This window comes from Rousettus aegyptiacus, unplaced genomic scaffold (genome assembly GCF_014176215.1).
Source record: "Rousettus aegyptiacus isolate mRouAeg1 unplaced genomic scaffold, mRouAeg1.p scaffold_m13_p_14, whole genome shotgun sequence".
NCBI classification, from domain to species: Eukaryota; Metazoa; Chordata; class Mammalia; order Chiroptera; family Pteropodidae; genus Rousettus; species Rousettus aegyptiacus.
Window position 1 is genome coordinate 52,065,194 of NW_023416289.1, and position 19,948 is coordinate 52,085,141.

Genomic DNA, 19,948 nt, shown 5'->3' on the forward strand with positions numbered 1-19,948 from the left:
TTAGCTAGGTACAGCATGGTATACGCCGTCATTAAAAACGATATTATAGAAGAAAAAGAATATGGGAAATATTTACATTTACAAAATGTTGAATAAAGCAGGCTATAAACCAGTATTATATAGCATGAGTCCCTCGCTCTTATTAGTATTATTTTTTGATGATGAGTCTACAGGTAGTTCTTAGTTTCTTCTTTGTGCTTTTCTGTTTTTTCCCAAAACCTCTACAATATACCAGGACTACATTTAAAAAAAAAAAAAAAAAGAAAGAAAGAAAGAAAAATTAGAAAATCAAAGTCATCTTGACAAAATAGACTAAGCGTAGATTTAACTTAAATTCCACAGTTAACTCATGTCAAGATCATGCACAGTAACCAATAGATAATTCCTGGTCATAGCTCAATGAACTTGTGAAAAACGCTTAAAGCGTTCTAACTAAACTCTTTCATGTGCGTTTCCCCGCCCCCCCCCCCCCCCCAGTTTAAGATCCTTTTCTTTGGGAACAATTTTAGATTCACAGAAAACTTGCAGAGAAAGCACAAAGCATACTCCCCACAGTCTCCCTACTGTTAACATCTTACAGGACCAGGGGGCATCACCGCTCACAGCTGGGGAACCAACGGGCGCATCGCCACTAACTAACTCAGCTTCGGACGTTATTTACATCTCACTCGTTTTCCCACCGACATCCTCCTTCTGTTCCAGGATGCCATCGTGGTACCGTCTCGCATTCTGTTGTCACCTCTCTCCAGGCGCCTCTGGCCTGTGGCAGTTTCTCAGACTTTCCCTGGTTTTGCATGGACCCTGTGCGAATTTCGTAAATCAGAAAAAGAAAAGGGCTCGTGATGATGGCGAAGTTGGCGATCCACGTCTGGGAATGTCTTCATCCTCATCTCGGTGCGAAGCAAATAAATGATGCGGCTCCGTCTTCTCGGTTCACCGGCACCGAAGGGGCCAGGCCGGGCTCCCGAGAGGTCGGGGCACTGGCGCCCCTGCACACTGCCCTCTCAGCCCCACCCCGGTGTTGTCCCTCCGGAGGCCCCAGGAGGAGGGCGAGCCGGGCCGCGCGGGTCCCCTCGCTGGTTGGGCGAGCGCGCAGCGCGCGGGCGGCACCAGGGTCAGCTGTTCCGCACCCCGCCGCCGCCCCGCCCCGCCCCTGCCCGGGTCTTAAAAGCCTCTCCGGCTCCCCGAGCGTCGGAACCGGCCGCTGCCCTCCGGGCCAGGCGACCCTGCAGCATGGCCTGGAACACCGACCTCCGCTGGCGCCTGCCGCTCACCTGCCTGCTCCTGCAGGTGGCCCTGGTGGTCCTCTTCGGCGTGTTCGTGCGCTACAACCCCGACGCGGACGCCCACTGGGTGGAGGACAAGCAGCACGCGAACTCCTCCAGCGACCTCGACAACGAATTCTACTATCGCTACCCCAGTAAGTGCCGCCGCCCTGCGGGGCCGCGCTCGGCACAGCTGAGCGGGTCCCCACCTGGCCCAGAGTCCTGCCTGGCCGCACCTCTGCAGCCCACGCTGGGAACCAGGGCGGGGGCCGGAGTTGGAGATGCTGCCCACGGTCCCCCGCCCAGCCCCACGGAGGCACTCCTGGCTCTGGGGATCACGCCGGAGAAATGGCTCGATGCGCACGAACTCCTTTTCCCCGGGAAAGAGTCACAGGGAAACCTCAAGGGGGTGCGCTCACTCCGGGTGCCATCAGAGGTCTCCAGCCTTCTATCAGAGACGTGAGGTCCTCGAAAGACCTAAGCCCCATCTTAGCCCCCGGGAGGTGGGTGACCCTGGCTCCCTTGTCCAGCTGTACCCGTACTCTCCAGGGCAAGGGCCACGGTGGCTCATATACCTGCCAGCCCTGCTGCCGGGAGAGGTGGGTGGGACCATGGCACCCAAACTCTGTTGGCTGGGAGAGGGAGAAGGCGCACCCCCAAATCCCTGGGCATCCAAGCGCCGTGGTTTAGAGCATGGCTTGGAATCGCCACACCTCACTTCGCTCTGGGCTCTGCCATTCACCAGGTGGGTGACCTTAGGCAAATGTCAGCCTCGCTAAAGTTAAGGGTCCTTATCTGTGGAATGGGGATAATCACAGAACCTGCCTAACTTGCAGGGGTGGGGTGAGGCGGGCGGGAGACAGTGCCGGGCATGGAATCCTTACTTCGCCGTGAGCGATCACTAGAAGAGCAGTGACAACAGACATCCTAGTCCTCGGGGGTTGGAAGCACTGGTCCAAGGTCACTCGGGGGAGCCCAGCCTCCAGACGCCCAGCCCAGGAGCCTCTGTGCCCATGTGCTTTCTGGTTTCCGCACCATCTACCAGCACCCAATGACCACCTTTTGTGGGTGCTCCCATGCTGTGTCCTGTTAGTTTTGGAAGAGACCCTAAAACTTATCTCCGGCAGCCACCTACACCAACAGTGTCCCCTCCACGGCAGTGACGGGATTCCGTACCTCCAGAAATGGCATTTTACTTAGTTCCAAATTAATAACTGCACGCACTCAGGATGGCAGACCCTGTGCAGAAAAGATGGGGTGTGTGCCACGGACGCAGCGGGAGCCAGCTCTATTAAGGGGCTCCCGAAAAGCTAGCACAATCTCTACTGCATTAACGGAAGTACAGAAGGGAGGGGACAGGAGGGGGAGTATGTCATGCCCTGTGCTGATGAGACCACAGCCTCTGCTGGGCTCCGCTTGGGGCCACGTTTTAAGAGATCTTGACAGCTGAGGCCTCGGAATTTAGACTCCGAATCCACGCTTCCCATCGCCTGCCTTTACATGCCGCTTGGTGGGAGACCCGGCAAATGGTGGGGCGGGCCGGCCCGAGGCCCTCCTTTGCCTGTTCCACACCTTCACCTCTTGCTTATCTCTCCGCCGGCTGGCCGTAGAGCCAGCCCCTCAGTACAGCATGAGGCACAGGGCCTCCTATGAGCATTCGCAGGCCCTCGATGTGTCTGAGCAGCAGGAGGCCTCGAGACCCTGCCACCAGGGCTATAGGACCTCACCAGTGAGGGGTACAGTCTTCAGGTCTCCTCAAGTCCTGTCCCCATCCCCTTCACACCTGCCCACCCAGGTGTCATGCTTCACCTTCACTTACTCACTCAACGCTTTCCTACAACTTATCGACCACATGACACTTTTGAGAGAGGAGGGTGGGAGAGTTGTGCCAATAGGAATTTCCCAGGACTAAGGGCTTATGACCACTCTGGACAAATGAGGTGAACATCCTGGGTCTCTCTAGCCCTAAGGTGCTCCCGGATTTGTGGAGAAGAGAGGTACACCCAACACCCTGGGCCTCAATGGGGTCAAGTGCTTGGGCAGAAGAGACGTGTGACAGTTTCCTGGACAGCAGTGGGACAGCGAGTGGGGGGGGGGTGAGAGGCAGGACAGCCGAGGGGCCCCATGCTGGGGTGTGGGCTGAGTGGCTCTGTGTGGCCGCAGAAGAGGGTTTGAGAAAGGGAGAGGAGGGAGACAGCCCCAGTTATCAAGGAGGGTCTTGAGTTTCTCCTGCAAGGTGCCCTGTGGGTGCCGGGGAGCTCTCCGTCATCTGAGCAGGAAGTGGCAGAGAGGAGAGGGATGTGGGAGAGAAACTGTCCTCGGGACTCCTTGGCAAGGGCCGGAAGCAGTGGCAACGGTTCGGGCCGTACAAGCGTTCTCCCCTTCACGCGTCACCACCACCGATGAGGAAGGCACTGTGATGACTCCCTTTTTCCACACCAGGAAACTAAGGCCAGAGCGGAAACGTATCTTGCGAAGGTCCTTCGGCTAGGGAAGCAGAGAGCCAGGGTGGGCGTTCTGGGAATCTGACGCATGCCTGGACCACTCTCCTCCCTCGAGTCTCACCTTTCCCCTTTCCTCCTGCCTCACCCTTTTTGGGCGCACTTGGTCATGGTGGCCATGGTTACGAGTTAGAGGGCACATGGCTTCCTGGCCCGGGTGGAGTCCCAAGGCCTTGTGGTACCTTCCAGGTTCTTGGCTCCAGGCCATCAACACTCCGTAACCTTGCTCCTGCCCAGGGGGGGTTGGAGCCCTGTGGGCATCTCAGTTGCCAGGGGAGTCCAGCTCTAGCTGGCTGGGGCTGGGGCTCAGGAGGGCCTGAGGACAGCTGCCTGGGCATGCGGCCCTTGGCAGGCAGCAGGCACTGAGCCAGCTGGGGACCTGCCCTGGCGGTGCCCTCTGAGGCCTGCGCCGTGGGCACCGCTGCTGAACATGAAGCTTCCTTATGGCTCGGTGCTGCGGGACCTGCATGGCCACGGGCAGTGTCTGGCAGAGACTGACCAGGGAGAAGCCATCAAAGCCTGGGCTCTTGGGAAGACTGAGGGAGGAGCAAAACACATTTCCAAGAGAGGACCAAGGACAGAGGACACAGGAGTCAAACACTGAGGGGCTGTTTCATGCACTCAGGCGGGCTCCTGGCCACCTGTACCTGGTTCAGCTCCATTTAATGAAGGACAAGCTTTCCCACCAGCAGAGGGCACTGCAACCTGGACTTTGGAACGGAACAGCTCAGGGTCCATCACTAAATGGAGTTAGCCCACCGACTCCCTAACCACTGTGAGCCTCCGTTGGCTCATCTGTGAAGTGGGACTGTTATGTAATGCACAGGATCTCTGGGAAGATTGAAGATGGCAGTTGACTGGTAGGGTGCATCTCACAGCATGAAATGAGAGGGCAGTAAATGCTGGTATTGAGTTTCTTCGCAAGGGAGTGAGTGCTCTGTCGCTGAAGGTATTTAAGTGGAGGCTCAGCATCTCCTTAGAGATGGGACCAAGGATTATCTTCCGAGTATTAGTTTCAACTCTTACGGCACTTTGGGTGCGCCCCGTTTACAACTGCTCTTTGCATTGCAAGTGCTGCCAGGCAGGGCATGGATTTGTTCCCGTGTTACGGTACGATGCAGGAATCAGAGGTCAGAGATTTGCCCAACCTCAGCTCTCAGCTGGTCGGTCAATGGCACAAGCCAAGTCCTTCCCCCATAGACCACCTGTTTCCCCGGGGCCTCTATGGCAGTGCCACCCCGACGGTGTTCCCAGGAGAGTTTGCAGGGATGAGGTGATTCTGTGGTCAGCTCTGAGGTGTGGCAGAGGTGGCCACAGAGCCTTGGAAAATTGAGGGACCAGTTTAGCCTGGGCATAGCCTGCAGAAAACGGGCAGGGGCAGGACCCAGGCCACTGCAGGGCACCCCTCTTTCTGTGACCATGCAGCAGACGGGATGGAGCTGCCATACCCCACTGGTGTGGGAAACTTTGTCCTCAGATTTCGCAGACCTGGCCAGCTTCGTTGGGGACCCATCATCCTGGGAGGGAAGAGTGAGTGAGGAAGCGGAAGGGGAAAGTGAGAACGGCTGTGTACTGGTGCCCCCTTGTGGCAGCTCTTAGGACTTGCAGCCAGCCTGAGGCCATGCCCTGTCAGGGACGCCCAGGTGTGCAGAGAGCAGGTTCTGGGTCGGGCCGCCAGGGAAAGAGGGCGGAGGTCTCACCAACCTCCACTGACTCTTAGCAAGGCTCCAACCCAGTACAAAGCTGGTCAGTCTTGGAAGAGAAAAAGAGAAACAGTAGCTACTGTGATTGAGCAATTGCTAAAGGCCTCAGCCAGGGCGCTGGTGGGATCACCTCACTAAATGTGCACCGCGAACCTCAGAGGTGAGCACTCCCTGAGCACTGTCGCTACCCCCATTTTACAGGAAAAGACACTGCAGATCAGAGAGCTTGCGTCTTTGCTGAAGGCCACACAGTCTGGACCTTCAAACCATTACTATTAGAAGCATCATTTTAAGTAGCACCAAGCTTTATGAAATAAATTAATAAATTGGCACATTTTGGTTCTAAATTAGCACTAGTTTTGGAGATAAAGAGATTAAAGAGAATAAATCGAAGAGGTACCCAGGGAGTGGGTTGGAGTGGGGGAGAGAAGCTAGTGTCTTCGTGCCTGAGGAAGGGGACAAGAGCTGCTCGGGAGAGGGTCGGAGAGAGGCAGGGAGAGGGACAGAGAGCTGGCGGGAGGGGGACAGGCAGGGAGAAGCACGGGGAAGTGGAGGGCTTCCTGCTCTTGGGCCACAGCGGGGACAAAGGCGGCCCTGAAATTGCAAACATCTCCCAGGTAGGGTGCCCCGCAGTCCTCTTCGGCCCCACCCCTGCCGGAATGGTCCGTCTGTGCCACCAGGAGCTGACACTCCTCTCCCTGAAAGGCCTTTTCCCACGGTTCCTCCCACCGCCCTGCCAGCGCCCTCCCCGTCTACCCCGCTAGCTTCCAGGCTGGCCACCTCGTCACTTGCACATTCCGACTCACAGCTCTGTTCGCAGCCCTGCCAGTCTCAGACCCCGGCTTCACTGCCCCTTACACCCGGCTCCCGGGGTGGCCTCAAACCCCCACGGCCAGCACTTGACTCGGCACCTCCCTTCCCATCCCAGCAACCTGTACCCGCTTCCCTGTGTTTATCGACAGCCCGGCCATCCTGCCAGCTCCCCTCCCTTCCCCTGGAATCCTCATCATCTGAACGTGTAGCCTCCCTCTCTTTCACGCCTCTCCTCCAGTCTGTCACCCATCAGTTCTTCCCGAGAATAACCATAATACCATGTATGCTGCTTCACATACATTAGCTCAGTTTCCCTCACAACAGCTGGAAAAGTGATCGGCCAGGAAACTTGGGAAGACGCGGAATCGGTGGCACACGCTGTGACACACGAGCCGAGCTGCCGTTCGTGTAAATTCACACAGGTCTCCGAGCTCAGAGCGCCACACTGGAGAAAGACCTACAGCTCTCCCGCATCAGCTTGTCCCCTGCCCCTATCTTGCTGTGTGCCGGTCCCCGTGAGCCTCTCGCAGGTGGCTGCTAGCCAAGGGGTCTGTGGCTGCGGCCTGGGCCTCAAGGAAGCCTGCAGGGGACACACGAGGGCAGATTCCTATCTGTACAAGCAAGGGCAGGGCAGCTGTAGCATAAGCATGGCTGCCCCCAACCTGACCAAACTGCAGTGGGCACCAGGGCCTAGTCACGCTGCGGATGGCAGGTGTTGCACCAGAGAGGGGCTGCTGCCTTACCTGATCGTGACATCCCACCTCGGGCTCCTCGACAGCCACCCGGCTGGCACGTCCAGCTGCTGCGGAGAGAACAACCACAGTCATTCGTTCGTTCGTGGAGAGGTACTGAGTCGACCCGGGCGCTCCCCTAGGTGCCAGGAAATATCAGCGCACAGGAAGCAGGCACGGCCTTGCCTTTTTGGAGTTTCAGAGTCTAGTGGGCTAGAAAAACAAACTCAACTGCAGACTGTACCATCAACTAAAAAGAAGAGGATGCGCGAGGGAGACAACCAGCTTAAAGCCAGGCGGTCAGGAAGGCCTCGGTCACAAGTCAGGTGCTGGATTTACTTGGCATGTCCCTTTAGCCTCTTTCGACCCGGAACGTTTCCACAATCTTTTTTATGATGTTGATATTTTTTCAAGAATAGAGCCTCACCCCTGTCTAACAGCCTGCTACTCGTTTTGTATTTGGTGTTTCCTCACGATTAGGTTAGGATTATGCATTCTCGGCTGCGACGCCTTCTCAGAACACCGCATCTGAAGGTGCGTGGTGTCTTTCTGTCCCACGCTGGTGATGTTCATTGTGATCACCTAGTCAAGGTGTTGCCCAATTTCTCTACTATATAATTACCGGGTTTTTTATTCTTCTCCTGCAACTCATCAGTAGTTTGTGGGGAGGTAGTTTAAGATAATGCAAATGTCCTGCTCTTCATCAAAATTTCTCCCTGGATTTAGCATCGGTGATGGAAACTTCACGGTGAAAAGGACAGTTTTCCAACTTCAGCGTTCATTCCACATTTAACAGTCGGGTGCCCAGCATTCTGCTGTAAGCAAGAGCCCTCCCTGCTAGCTCCTTTATTTATTTACCTATTCTGTGTTCCTGTTTTTTAATGGGTTTAATTCATTATAGCACACGATTATTTTGGTGTTCAAAGGGTCCCTAATTTGGCCTGTGGGAGCCCTTCGATCTGGCCACTGTGTCCTGGGACACCTGGAGTTTCTGGTTACACCTTATACTTTCTTTTACTGTCTTCGCTTCTCGAAGCTCTTTGCCTTCTATTATATTCCGGGAATCTAGAACCACGCAACGTTAGCCCTGGAAGGACCGTTGAGATCATTCTAATCCCTCCGTTTGGTTTTACCGTTGAGAAAACTGAGGCTCTGGGAGGGGAAGTGGCTTGTGAAGGCCCCGCTGTGAGTTGGTAGAAGAGCCGGGTCGGGACTCATTATTAGACTGTGCCCAAGTACCAATAATAAAGTAATAATGACTAATGACACTCGCCCATTTTGAGCATCTGTGATGGGACGGACACCGTGCACACTCGCAATTTAATCTTTGCAGCATTGGAGAGTAAGCATTACAGAAGACGCTGAGACTCAAGGATGTTGAGTGACTTTCTAGATACATCTGTCCAAATTCAGGTCTCAGTGATGCTGGAAGTTGCCCCTGCTGGGAGCGAGGGTGGCATGTGAACATGTTCCCTGTTCCTCTGGGCCATCAACTGATGTGCTTGGCCAGCCAAGACTGCTACCCAGACGACCTTAAGTTCTCCGCAGTAAAGGAACGGGGTTGAGGGGGCAAGGCCACAGGAGGTCTGGGTTCTAGACCTAGACCCTGAGTGGAATCCATGAGCCTGGCGCCAAATTCCAATACCCACCGCCCACCGGCGCGGGCGAGGGCGGACAGGGGGAGCTGTCAGCGCCCCGGCCTTGCTCTTCCCACAGGCTTCCAGGACGTGCATGTGATGATCTTCGTGGGCTTCGGCTTCCTCATGACCTTTCTGCAGCGCTACGGCTACAGCTCCGTGGGTTTCAACTTCCTGCTGGCGGCCTTCGGCATCCAGTGGGCGCTGCTCATGCAGGGCTGGTTTCACTCCTACCAAGACGGCTACATTCTCGTGGGCGTGGAGAAGTGAGCGAGGCGGGGCCGGGGCGGGGCCCGGGGTGAGGGGCGGGCCCGGAAAGCGGGGCGCACTGGGCTGGGCCGGGGTCACCGGCATCCCGCCAGGAATAGAGCCCGGGCTTGGGGCTGTGAGCGTCTCCTCTCTCAGCCAGAGGACACCTCGCCAGCGACACATGCTACACACACTCTCTGCTCCCTACTCAGCGAGTCCCCAGGTGTCCAAGCGCCGTTGGAGGGTCTCCCTCCTGCTAAGCCTGAGGCTGTAGAGGCACCTCAGTGTCTATTCTCCAGCGGCTGGGCCTGGGCCCTCCCCCCGGGCGCATCGAAAGCACCCTGAGACCACAGCCCACGGGCCCCTTCCCTGCCCTGTCTCCCCACAGCCTCATCAACGCCGACTTCTGCGTGGGATCTGTGTGTGTGGCTTTTGGGGCCATTCTGGGCAAAGTCAGCCCTATCCAGCTACTCGTCATGACTCTCTTCCAAGTGACCCTCTTCTCAGTGAATGAGTTCATCCTCCTTAGCCTGCTAGAGGTGAGCAGGGATCAGAATGGGGGTGAAGATGGAGTGGACACTTGAGGGGACAGTAGGAGGATAGGGAAAGAGGGCTGGGGGAGACATGCCAGCTGGATTCAATTCAACCTGGGCAAGTGGCTTAACCTTCTGAACCTCAGTGTCCTCATTTCTAAAGTGGGAGCAGCGACATTTCATGGGCATGCCCCACATGGGTTATCGCTGAGACAGGCACAATTATTAACCCCATTGCATGGATGAGAAAGCTGAGACTCAGAGAGGTTAAGAGGCTCACCCAAGGTCGCACAGCTGGGAGAGGCGCCCACCAGCAGTGCCAACAACTCGGCGAGAAACTCTATGACCTTGGGCGACACATTTACCGCTCTGGCTGGGTTCTCCCCAGCTGAACGGAAGGAATGGGTCTGTGATTCTGACTGGCATTTCCTCTGAGATTGGTTCTAAGAGGCAAGAGGAGGCTGAAGAGAGGGGACGTGGGCGGGCGGGGGGAGGAAGGCGAAATCCATCAGGCACCTGTCAAGGGCCGGGTACTTTACAAAGGTGTCTAGTTTAATCCTTGAGACATATCTGCGAGGTCATCACGATCACCCCCACTTTGTAAATGAGGGACCTGAGAGCTAAGAAGTCCAGAGGCACGCGGTGGGGTAGGGCGGCAGGCCCAGGGCCGGACACATGGGGAGGGGACCAATTCTGCCTGCTCTGACTTTGGGGACAAGGAAAGGAGGGTGGGCCTGGGGTGGACAGTGAGATGTGAGCTGGGAGGTTGGAGGGCAGGGAGTGTGACAGGACATAGGGAAATGGGTCACGACAGTCTGGATGGGTGGTGTTGGGCCAGGGGTGCTTGTGTGGAAGGAAAAGTGTAGAGGGGAGACCCGGAGGGAAGGGGAGAGCACCCCGGAACTGAGATAAGATGGAGGCTAGTGGGGGGCAAGCTAGATGGGGGTTGCCGTGGGTTCTAGCTCTGCTACCCCCCTTGTCAGGAGCAAGCCCCTTCCAAGACTGGGTTTCTCCACTTGGGCACAATCCCATCTGTTGGGTGAGGGTGTCTTGACATTTTGCTGACAGGCTTACAGCCTGGTTTAAGAGATCCCCAATTTCTCCTCTTCCTAATCAACTGGTCTGTGGAGGCCCCGGGCTCCATCCCATAACTCATCAAGTCATAGACAGCCGGACCTGTGTGTGTGTGTGTGTGTGTGTGTGTGTGTGGTGTTGGGGAGGAGGTGCTACGAGGAGGGAAGGAGAGGTGACATGAGCTTGACAGGCCCCTTGTACCCAAGGTGAAGGATGCAGGGGGCTCCATGACCATCCACACATTCGGCGCCTACTTTGGGCTCACAGTGACCTGGATCCTCTACCGACCGAACCTGTATCAGAGCAAGGAAAGGCAGAGCCCTGTGTACCACTCGGACCTCTTCGCCATGATCGGTGAGAGCTGCTACAATGACCGAGGGCCACCATGATGGGCGAGGGTCGTCATAAAGGATCCAGGCCACCATCGGCACACCTGATCCCCATGTGGTGTGATGGGTGGCCACCAGTCCCCCTGGACAGAAGGGCAGAGGGAGGGTGCCCAAAGACACCTCTAAGATCCCATATTCTCATCCCTTCTCCCCGCGGGGCTAGAAGAAGTTGGCCAGTCGCCCTGTGCTTTTGCTAGGATGCCCGAGAACAGGCACGGTGGTACCCATCCTGGGGCCAGGCCAGGGCGTTCCTCCCTCCTGTGTCCATTCATTCCAGAGAACACACATCAGCCACCCACTCTGGTCTCTTAAATAACCCGGCTTCAGTTCCTCCCGGTGCAGGGGAAGGGATGAATTCCCCCCAGTGGAGAAAGTCTCCCTCATGGTGCTGTGAGAGCAGGGTGGCAGGTGTTTAGCCGAGCTGTGGGGTCAGGGGACACTTCCTGGAGTGGAGTAGAAGGCCAAGCTAGTAGTGAGTAAGGCAGGGAGCCCCCAGCACGGGAAAGAGCGAGGGCACGGGAGTCATTTGACAGCTCTGGAGCTAAATGACAGGGCGTCAGCCTGAGCTCCGTTGGGCCCATCTAACGCCTCTTCTCCCGGGCCCGCTGGCCCCGTCTGGTCTGGCCAGGCACCCTCTTCCTGTGGATGTACTGGCCCAGTTTCAACTCGGCTGTGTCCAATCACGGAGACGCCCAGCACCGCGCTGCCATCAACACCTACTGCTCCTTGGCGGCCTGTGTGCTCACCGCCGTGGCGCTGTCCAGCGCCCTGCACAAGAAGGGCAAGCTGGACATGGTGAGCAGTGGCGGGGCAGTGGGGACTGTGGGGAGAGGTGTGGCTACGACCCCCCCCCCCCCCGTCGGCACGCCCTGCCAACGCCTCTGCGAGGCAGGCAGCGTCAGGGTCCCTGCACCCGTCTTGCAGATGAAACTGAGGCTCAGGCAGAAACGACGCGTCCAGATGGTTCCCAGCAGAGCCCAGGACCAGACTCATGGAGATGCTATTATGCCGGCTGCTGGGTCCCCTCCTTGTTCGCTTCCCCACAGGCTGGGGGGCTGACCGCTGTTCCGGGCTGAGCACCACATCAGACCTGCCCAGCAGGGTTGCCGGGGCAACTGCCCTCTGCCAGGCTTCTGGTCCTCCAGACACTGGCCCTCGGCATTCCTAACCCTGCCCGCGCCTGCCCGCACACTCCGACGCCTTGTCCACTCCACTGGGCAGGTTTGTGTGGCAGTGTGTTGACAGCGTCCTTCACATAACACCGCTGGGGCAGGTGTGTCTGTCATTAGTGGGGAGGGGCCAAACCCCATGGGTATTAGTAGATTTTTCCATTACAAATAAGACCGCCTCTCTATCTCACAGTCTGACACTAGCTTCCTGACGAGAGCATATGTGTGTGGAGACACTGCCAGGAGCACGTTATTTGGGGACACTGCCATGAGCCCCTGGTGGCCCTGGACAGTCACTGTGCAGAGAGGTGCGGACTCAGGTACCAGGGGGAAAAGAATTAAATACACCGATGTGAGCGCATCTGTGTGTGTCTAACCCCCACCTGCAAAGAGGAATGTGGAAAGGTTCAAGGTCAGGGGCTCTGGCGTCATACAGACCTAGATCAAGCCGTCTTTCCATGTCTTGCTAGCTGTGTGGTCTTCAACAGGTCACGTCACCTCCCTGCGCCTCAGTCTCCTCATCTGCAAACATCCAGAGATAACCGTATTTACTTCCTGCGCTTGTGGAGAGGGACAGAAACAGTCCCCACAAGCCAGCACAGGTGGGCCCTCAGAGTCTACGGTGCTGTTGGAGGCCCCGGACTCTGACACGGGTGTGTGTGTGTAGGGACAGGCCCCACAGGTGCCCAGCGCTGGCACACCTGCATGTAGAAAGCATCGGACACGTGGGCCTGGCCACACAGGTGCGCGCGGCACCCCGCTGTAAAGGGAACATGCAGGCGTGCCAACGGGGCTCACCCGCTTGCACACAAGTGCACTGCTCCGTGCACACGGGACACACCCAGTGTGCTGGTGTGAGTGACACATGTGCGGAGGACACGGGTGGCTGTCCCGAGCCTGGCTAGACAGGAGCGCTCCGCAGTCCCTTGCTGGGGTGCCCTCTGAGCCACCCCTGGCTCTGGGGCCAGGCGGCGCCATGCACAGCAGGTCGGCGTGGGCTCGGGGTCAGGGAGAGGACTGACTGCCTGCCGCCCCTGCCCAGGTGCACATCCAGAACGCCACGCTGGCGGGAGGGGTGGCCGTGGGCACCGCTGCCGAGATGATGCTCATGCCTTACGGCTCCCTCATCGTCGGCTTCATCTGTGGCATCGTCTCCACGCTGGGTTTTGTGTACTTGACGGTAAGGGTGGTCCCAGGCAAGGGGCTGGGGGCTGGGGCATGCTGGGGTTTCTGTATTCCTGACCATGGGGATCCCTAGGAAGGGGATGGGGGGCGGGCTGGAGAATCCTGGGTCTCTGTGTATTTGGGGGTCCCCAAAACTCTGGCCTCCCCGCGCCCCGCCACAGCCGCAGGCCTGAGTAGCACCCATCTCCCCTCTCCAGCCATTCCTGGAGTCCAAGCTACGCATCCAGGACACGTGTGGCATTCACAACCTGCACGGCATTCCCGGCATCATAGGCGGCATTGTGGGTGCCGTGACGGCGGCCTGTGCCAGCAGCGAAGTGTATGGACAGCAAGGGTAAGTATGGCAGTGGCTCCCCTCTTTCCTTCCCTGTTCCTCCCCGCTGCCAATCCTCTGGGGTCCATGACTGTGTCTGTACCCCAGCCCCACCCCAGTCTGGACCACTGTTTCATGGGCCTCTCCCCACAGCCTCCATCCTTCCACAAGAGTCTGAAACCATCCAATCTGTTCGATGCCCCTGTTTTGCAGATGGGAAGGCCGAGGCCCAGGTCTTATTGAGCCTTGGTGCCTGCTCACCTTTGGGAGGGGGAGGGGCAGGCAGCAAGTGGTTACTAGCCCCCTGTCTCCATCCCAGGCTCGCCCATGCCTTTGACTTTGAACAGCACAATATCAACTGGTCCTCAAGCATGCAGGGCAGTTTCCAGGCTGCCGGCATCTTTGTGTCACTGGCCATGGCTCTGGTGGGCGGCATCATTGTGGGTGAGTGAGAATGGCTGGGCCAGAGAGGGTGGGGCCACTGTGGGCTTCTGTGGGTGGAGGACCCAAGAGCACGTGCCAGAGGATCTCTGCGAGCCCCCAAGAATCCTTGGACTCTGTATTTGTGGCCATGGGGTTGGAGAGATTTTCCCAGATGACGGAAAAGGCTGGGTAGGCAGAGAGGAAGTAGGTCCTGACCTCCTGTGACCTCAAATTTTCTTTAGGGATCATTCTGAAATTACCAATATGGGGACAACCTGCTGATGAGAACTGCTTTGATGATGCTATCTACTGGGAGGTAAGTTCTATGGGCTTGTCCCCCACCCTCTGCCCTGGACAAGAACGGCTATCTCCTCCCTTCCCTGACCCTGCACACATCGGCTCGGCTGGGGGCCAGGCAGCCAGAAGCTGAGGGTTGGGGACAGAGCCTGTATCCTCCTCCTCCTTTATTCAAAAGGCTGTGTCTCCTGGGGGTTGAAAGCTTATTCTAGAGCAGTCATTCCCAAAGTATGGTCCCCTGTGCCCTCATCAGTATCACCTGGGGACTTGCTCCACCCAGACTTCCTGAATCCAAAACTCAGGGGGAGCCCATCTGCCCCCAAAGCCTGTTCCCCCTGCCAGGAGCCGAGCTGTCTTTACTGGAGGAGGGGCCCCCTTTCATCTCTGGGCCAGGGCAGCTGTGGGTGCCTGTACAAAATCCCGACTTGAAGACCATTGTTCTAGAAGCTTAGAGTGGTGGAATGTGTTTAAAAACACACCACAATTTGGGCTTTCTGTGCCTTCAGGCAGGCCTTCCTCCCCACAAATCATTGCAGGTGTGTACCCAAATTAGATGATGGAGAATGACAAAGGGTCCTTCCTGCTCCCTGAACTTCCCCTTTATGACAAGGGTAAGGACTTAGCTTGTGTCTGTGGTCCCCAAGATGAAGGTCTGCCCATCCCTGCCTTTTATTTGGCTCTGTGTTTTTAAAACCATATAAGACATTTTCATGGTAATTTTAACTAATATCCACTATAAACCAGTTTCATGTATATAATTAATAAGTCTTTAAAAATAACTCTTTAAGTTATTTTTTAATTATAAAAATGAATAGAAGCTCATTAAAGAAAATGTGGACATAAAACTAAAAAAAAAAAAATCCATCGCCCTAATTCAAGCACTGTTAATATCTTTGCTATATTTTCTTCCAGTGTTTTTTTTAATTTGCATTGATTTTTCTCACACAACCGAGATGTTATTATACACCCAATTTGGTATCCTGCTCCTTCCCTTTATCTATCATAAGAAGTATTCTGTGTTATTATATTCTTAATAAACTTTCTTTTTAGCAGCATAATTATTTTCATTTTACATTTAAAAAGTCAGAACTTAAACTATTTTAGGTACAATTAGAAACCACATGGATTTAATGCTAATAAAATAAACTTAAAAAAAAAGTCAATTCCCCTACGTAGAAGTTCACTCTTGGTTCTGTTTTGATCTTTATGATTTATTCTAAGTTCACACCTTCTCTCTGCTGTATACCCATCAGCAGCTATCTTTTTTGAGTAATATAATTCTGTGCCAGAGGAAATGAGCCACCATCGGGGCATCCCTTGTCCATCCCCTCTCTGTCCCCCGTCCCGATCCACGGCCCCCTTCCTGGTCGCTGGATGGTTTACCTGAAAGATGTGACTTCGAGCTTGTCAGGCTGCCTGCCTCTCACCTGGCGCATGATTTACTACTCGTCTTTCAAAAGCGGGTTCGGCACAACTGTAATTTCCCCGGGCTGGGTTATCAGCCTCTGTGTGCATTTACAACGCTTATTGTCATGGTGCCTTTCAGTTGAATGCCTTCCCATTGCTCTAGTAAAACAAGGTCCTTGCAGCGCCCCAGCACCCTGGACAGTGGCTAACAGGGGCACGGTACACTATGGACTGCCCTGCTTCTCAGCATGCAATCTGCAGGGGTGATCACAAGGTGGCGCTCGCTACACGCCATTGGCTGCTCCTGACTTGCCCAGGCTGTTCTAGTTCTACCAGGTACACCAGCCTGGAGCAGGGGCCTCAGAGCTGCCTCCTCTCACTGCAGGTGCCGGAGGAACATACGATCTACGTCTCCCATCCTGAGGACCCTAACCTCAAGCCATCAGAACCTTAAGCTCCCAGGGCAGGTGAGAAGCAGGGGAGCAGCGGTGTGGCTTGTCAGTGGGGGATGACCAGTTCTCCCAGTGGGGAATCAGATGGCACCGGCCAAGGGGCCAAAAGAAAACAGCAAGAAATGAGGAGGTGAGCTGCCACCCTCCCGCCCGGAGTGGAGTGGGGACGCTGGGGTTAATGAGAAAGGCACTCGGAGCCGGATGACGTGTGTACTGGACAGACACAGGCACACGTGGAAGGTGCTTGGGACTGGAAGGAACAGACAGAAGGTGACCTGGCTTTGCCGCGTACTGGCTGAGTGACTTTGAGAAGCTCTCTCCCTTGAGCCTGAGTCTCATTTATAAAACCAAAGATGATAGGACTGGCTCTATTCACTTGATCAACTCAGGCAAGACCCTTCATTCCTTCCCTTCCTCTCTCCTTCCTTCTTTCTATCAACTAACATTGCCCAGACCCTCTGAGAAATGCACCAAGCCCTTTCTTATGCCTTTTGCACCTAACTCTCCGGAGATCCCTACAAGACACATGCAGTTACTTTTCATCTCCTTAACAGAAGAGGGAATTAGAGCTCGGAGAGGTTCTGGCTCTTCGAGGTCACAGAGCTGGCAAATGGAGGAACTGGGGTCTTTCTAGGTCATTATCGTTGCCCTTATTATCATTATTTGACCTCTTGGAGGCCCGAGTTTGGAAAAGAGCTGTGTCTGGGGCGAAAGGCTGAGTGAGGTGGCAGGAGAGGACGTTGGGGCTTAAGGAAAGAAAAGTGAGGTGTGACCTAAGGCTCACCCCATTCAGAAAAGGAAAAAGTGCCCTAGGGGCTACTGCGGGACCTGACGGCGGCCCCTCCTCTTGGCTCTCTCGCTGCAGGCTCCACATCCTGTTCCGGTGCTCCAAAAGGAGCCAGTGCGGACCAAACTGGGTGCACGAGAGCAAGGGGAGCAGCACCTGGCCCGCTGGCCTGGCCCAGGGCGCCTGCACCCCTCCCATCGCCTTCCTCCGGCGGGGCTTGCCTGAGAATGGAGAAGGAGGAGCTGTAGACTGGAGGAGGCAGTCAGCCAGGTTCTGGCTGCAGGAGGCCTGCCACCAGAGGTCTTGGGGGCCACATCCTGAGAAAAGCAAGCAGACGGAAAGGGGGGTGGAGCCTGGGGCTGGACCCGAGCCCTCCTAGGTGACAACTTGGCTGCCAGCCGACTGCTGGGGCCTTCCTCAGCCTGCACATCCCATGCTCCCTGGGTCCCCCAGACCTCTGTGCCATATGCAGATGGCAGTCTTCATGAATAAACGTTCCGGGTGTTCTTTGTAGCATGGGTGTGAATGTTCCAACAGGACCAGTCTGAGGGAGAAAAGGGCCCAGGAGACGTGACCTGGCCTCCTGCCACAGTCAGAACCGCTCCCTCCCCTACATGCTGACACCCACGGTGCCAGGGAAATCACCCGGGCTACAGAGGAAGAATTTGGGCTACTGGAGCCTGACCCCACCTGGGGCCCCTGGCAGGGCTCAGCTTCTGGGCTGGGGTCTTTCCCCAGGGTCCATGTTACCTCGTATCAACCATCTCAGATATTTGCCCATTGTAAAACTGCCATTCCTTCTGTGCCCCCCATGTGACCCAGCTCAGCTTCAAGGGCACTAGAGGAGGAGAGGAGGGAGAGGGGGAAGGCTCTTTGGGCTAATCCCCTTCCCCAGATCCTTCCTTTCTCCCTGCCAAGCAATGAAGGTAGTGTCAGTTTGGATCGCCCATCATTTAATGAGGCCTGCCACCACTCTGGGCTGAAAAACACAAGTCCTGCCCTCAGGGGACTAGGTCTAGCTGGGGAACCGACCTGACACCAACTATCCACCCTGACGGGCCTTCAGCGCCCAGGTGGCTTCTCAGAGTGGGTCACCTGGACAGGGTTTTGGAGGCTGAATAGGAGTTTACCAGAAAGATGGCAAGGAGACAGCATGGGCAGAGACCTAGGGATGGGAATCGACAAGGCGAGGTTGGGTTTGGCTAAAAGAGAAGAGAGGCAGGCAAAAGTGTGCCGGCTGGAGAATAAGCAGCAGAATCCAGACCCTTTGTGGAGCAAAGACTCGAGAGAAGAAGGGGTGAGGGGAGAGGGAGGAGTGAGTCTGCCCTCCCCGCCCCCCTCGCAGTTCACACATGCATACACATTGGGGGCCTTCATTCCCCTTGCCAGCGGAGGGGGTGGGGGTGGGGGGGCTGGAGGAGGCCGGGAGGAGGGAGCTGAAATGCAACCTATTCATGTTCCCGCGATGTAACACCCCTCATTTTCCATGCTGGGTAAAGACAAAAACCCTTTACAACCTGTTTCTGGAACTTGTCAGCAGCTGCCAAGAGGAGCATGTTAATTAAACATCGGCAAAGATGGAAGCTGGAGGCCCTGGCTCTAATTGGACAGTTTGCTTCACTGGATTGAAAAACATTGTGACAAAGGAGGAGGTGCTAGGCAGGGGTGCAGCGTGCTGGGGCGGGGACCAGCGGCTTTGATTTCAGCTGATGGGGCCCCAGCTTCTCGGGCACGCCTACGGAGGGCCTGGGAGGGGCCTCTGGGCCGGGAGAGGAACTGGGTGGAGGGGGTCCTCCCAAGCCAGGCTGCTAGCAGTCCTGCCAACTGTGAGGCCCAACAAAGGACCAGGCGTTGAGGGCTCTGGGCAGGGCCTCTTCTCCTGATTACGTGACCTGGGTCCTGGGGCTGGGCAGGGAGGACATCGAGGGCAGGGATCGGGCAGTCACCTCAGGCCACTTGGAGGCCCACTGGGTGGAGAGACTGGGGTCTGGGTCTCTGTTGCCTAAACTGTCTCTGGCCCACGTGATCAGGGATGGGGTCTTTAAAATGTTGGCAACTGGGAGGCTTGTCTTGAAAAATCTGGCTGTAAGGGTCTTCCCCGAAGCCCTGTTGAAGCCTGGAGTCGCTAGCAGGGCTGCAAGGGCACACTGTCCCCCATCTGTGTGTTTGATGGCTGTATCCCAAGTGCCCTCCTGTTCTTGACCCACAGGTGATGACAGCTGCCGTGTACTGAGTGCCGTGTTCTGGGTACCGTGCTGAGTGCCTTACCTGCCATTATTTAACCTCCTAGCCACCCTGAGAGAGCGCTTGTGTCATGCCCATCTCACAGGTGGGGAGACTGAGTCCCAGAGGAGATAAATAACCTGTCCAAGGTCACAGTGTTATTCAGCGTGGTGCCAGGGTGAGCCCAGGTGCCTCTGACTGTGCAATGTCTGAGCCTGGGCTCCATGCTCCCTGCTCTCTGGCTCCGGCCTCTCCAGCCTGGGTAGTCAGAGAAAAGAGTGGGTTCCAAAGCAGAGGTCACCCTTCTCAGGGCCTCCAGACTGAGGGGACTGAAAAATAGGGGTCAGCAGGCTAGGGATCCCTTGAGAGGACCCTATGCAAGCCCCCCTCCCCATGGACAAGCCCGTCTTGCATCTCTAGTGTGAGGGTGGTCAGCTAACAAGGTCCCTTTCTGCCTGGGCCCCAGATTTGCGCCCCCCCTCCATCCCACCCTCATCCTGAGCTGCTGCCCAGGAGGGCTCCATCTGGGATGGGAGGCCAGGCTGGGGCTCGTGAGAGCCAGAAGCAAGTATGGGAAAAGGGAGCAATTGTGGCTGAGCCCTGGGGATTAAGAGCCACAAAGTAGATATGGAGGGCTGAGTTCCCAAGGGGGGGTGGCCTGAGCAGTCAGGTGCCTGAGCTGCCTGCTGGGCCTAATCCCCTGGGAGCTGCAGCTCCAGAAGCCCAGGAAATACAGCTGCTGTGGACAGAGGCCGCCCCGGAGGGGTCAGACAGCCTGGTCCTGGCTGCCCGGGAGG

At 56.3% G+C, this 19,948-nt stretch overlaps 1 protein-coding gene and 1 long non-coding RNA gene across 2 annotated transcripts in view; one reads left to right on the top strand and one right to left on the bottom strand.

The window, feature by feature from the left end:
- The first annotated feature begins 1,193 nt into the window (after positions 1 to 1,193).
- Positions 1,194 to 18,297, top strand: RHCG (Rh family C glycoprotein). Its single transcript, XM_016151589.2, has 11 exons — positions 1,194 to 1,420; positions 8,730 to 8,916; positions 9,288 to 9,438; positions 10,713 to 10,860; positions 11,524 to 11,690; positions 13,107 to 13,244; positions 13,447 to 13,583; positions 13,882 to 14,006; positions 14,228 to 14,301; positions 16,075 to 16,156; positions 17,007 to 18,297. The coding sequence occupies exons 1-10, from the start codon at positions 1,234 to 1,236 to the stop codon at positions 16,141 to 16,143; spliced, it is 1,383 nt and encodes a 460-aa protein (XP_016007075.1). The 5' UTR covers positions 1,194 to 1,233; the 3' UTR covers positions 16,144 to 16,156; positions 17,007 to 18,297.
- LOC118611403 overlaps positions 6,976 to 19,948 on the bottom strand; it is a 51,055-nt gene continuing 38,082 nt past the window's right edge. Inside the window, exons 3-4 of the long non-coding RNA XR_004954338.1 lie at positions 12,503 to 12,586; positions 6,976 to 7,084 (exon numbers count right to left, since the gene is read on the bottom strand). This is a non-coding gene — a long non-coding RNA (uncharacterized LOC118611403). The remainder of the gene's footprint in view (positions 7,085 to 12,502; positions 12,587 to 19,948) is intronic.

Coding starts and splice junctions, on each gene's coding strand:
- RHCG (XM_016151589.2), top strand. CDS start 1,234: ATGGCCTGGAACACCGACCTCCGCTGGCGCCTGCCGCTCACCTGCCTG. Junction 8,917..9,287: donor ATTCTCGTGGGCGTGGAGAA/GTGAGCGAGGCG, acceptor GTCTCCCCACAG/CCTCATCAACGCCGACTTCT. Junction 14,007..14,227: donor GGTGGGCGGCATCATTGTGG/GTGAGTGAGAAT, acceptor AATTTTCTTTAG/GGATCATTCTGAAATTACCA.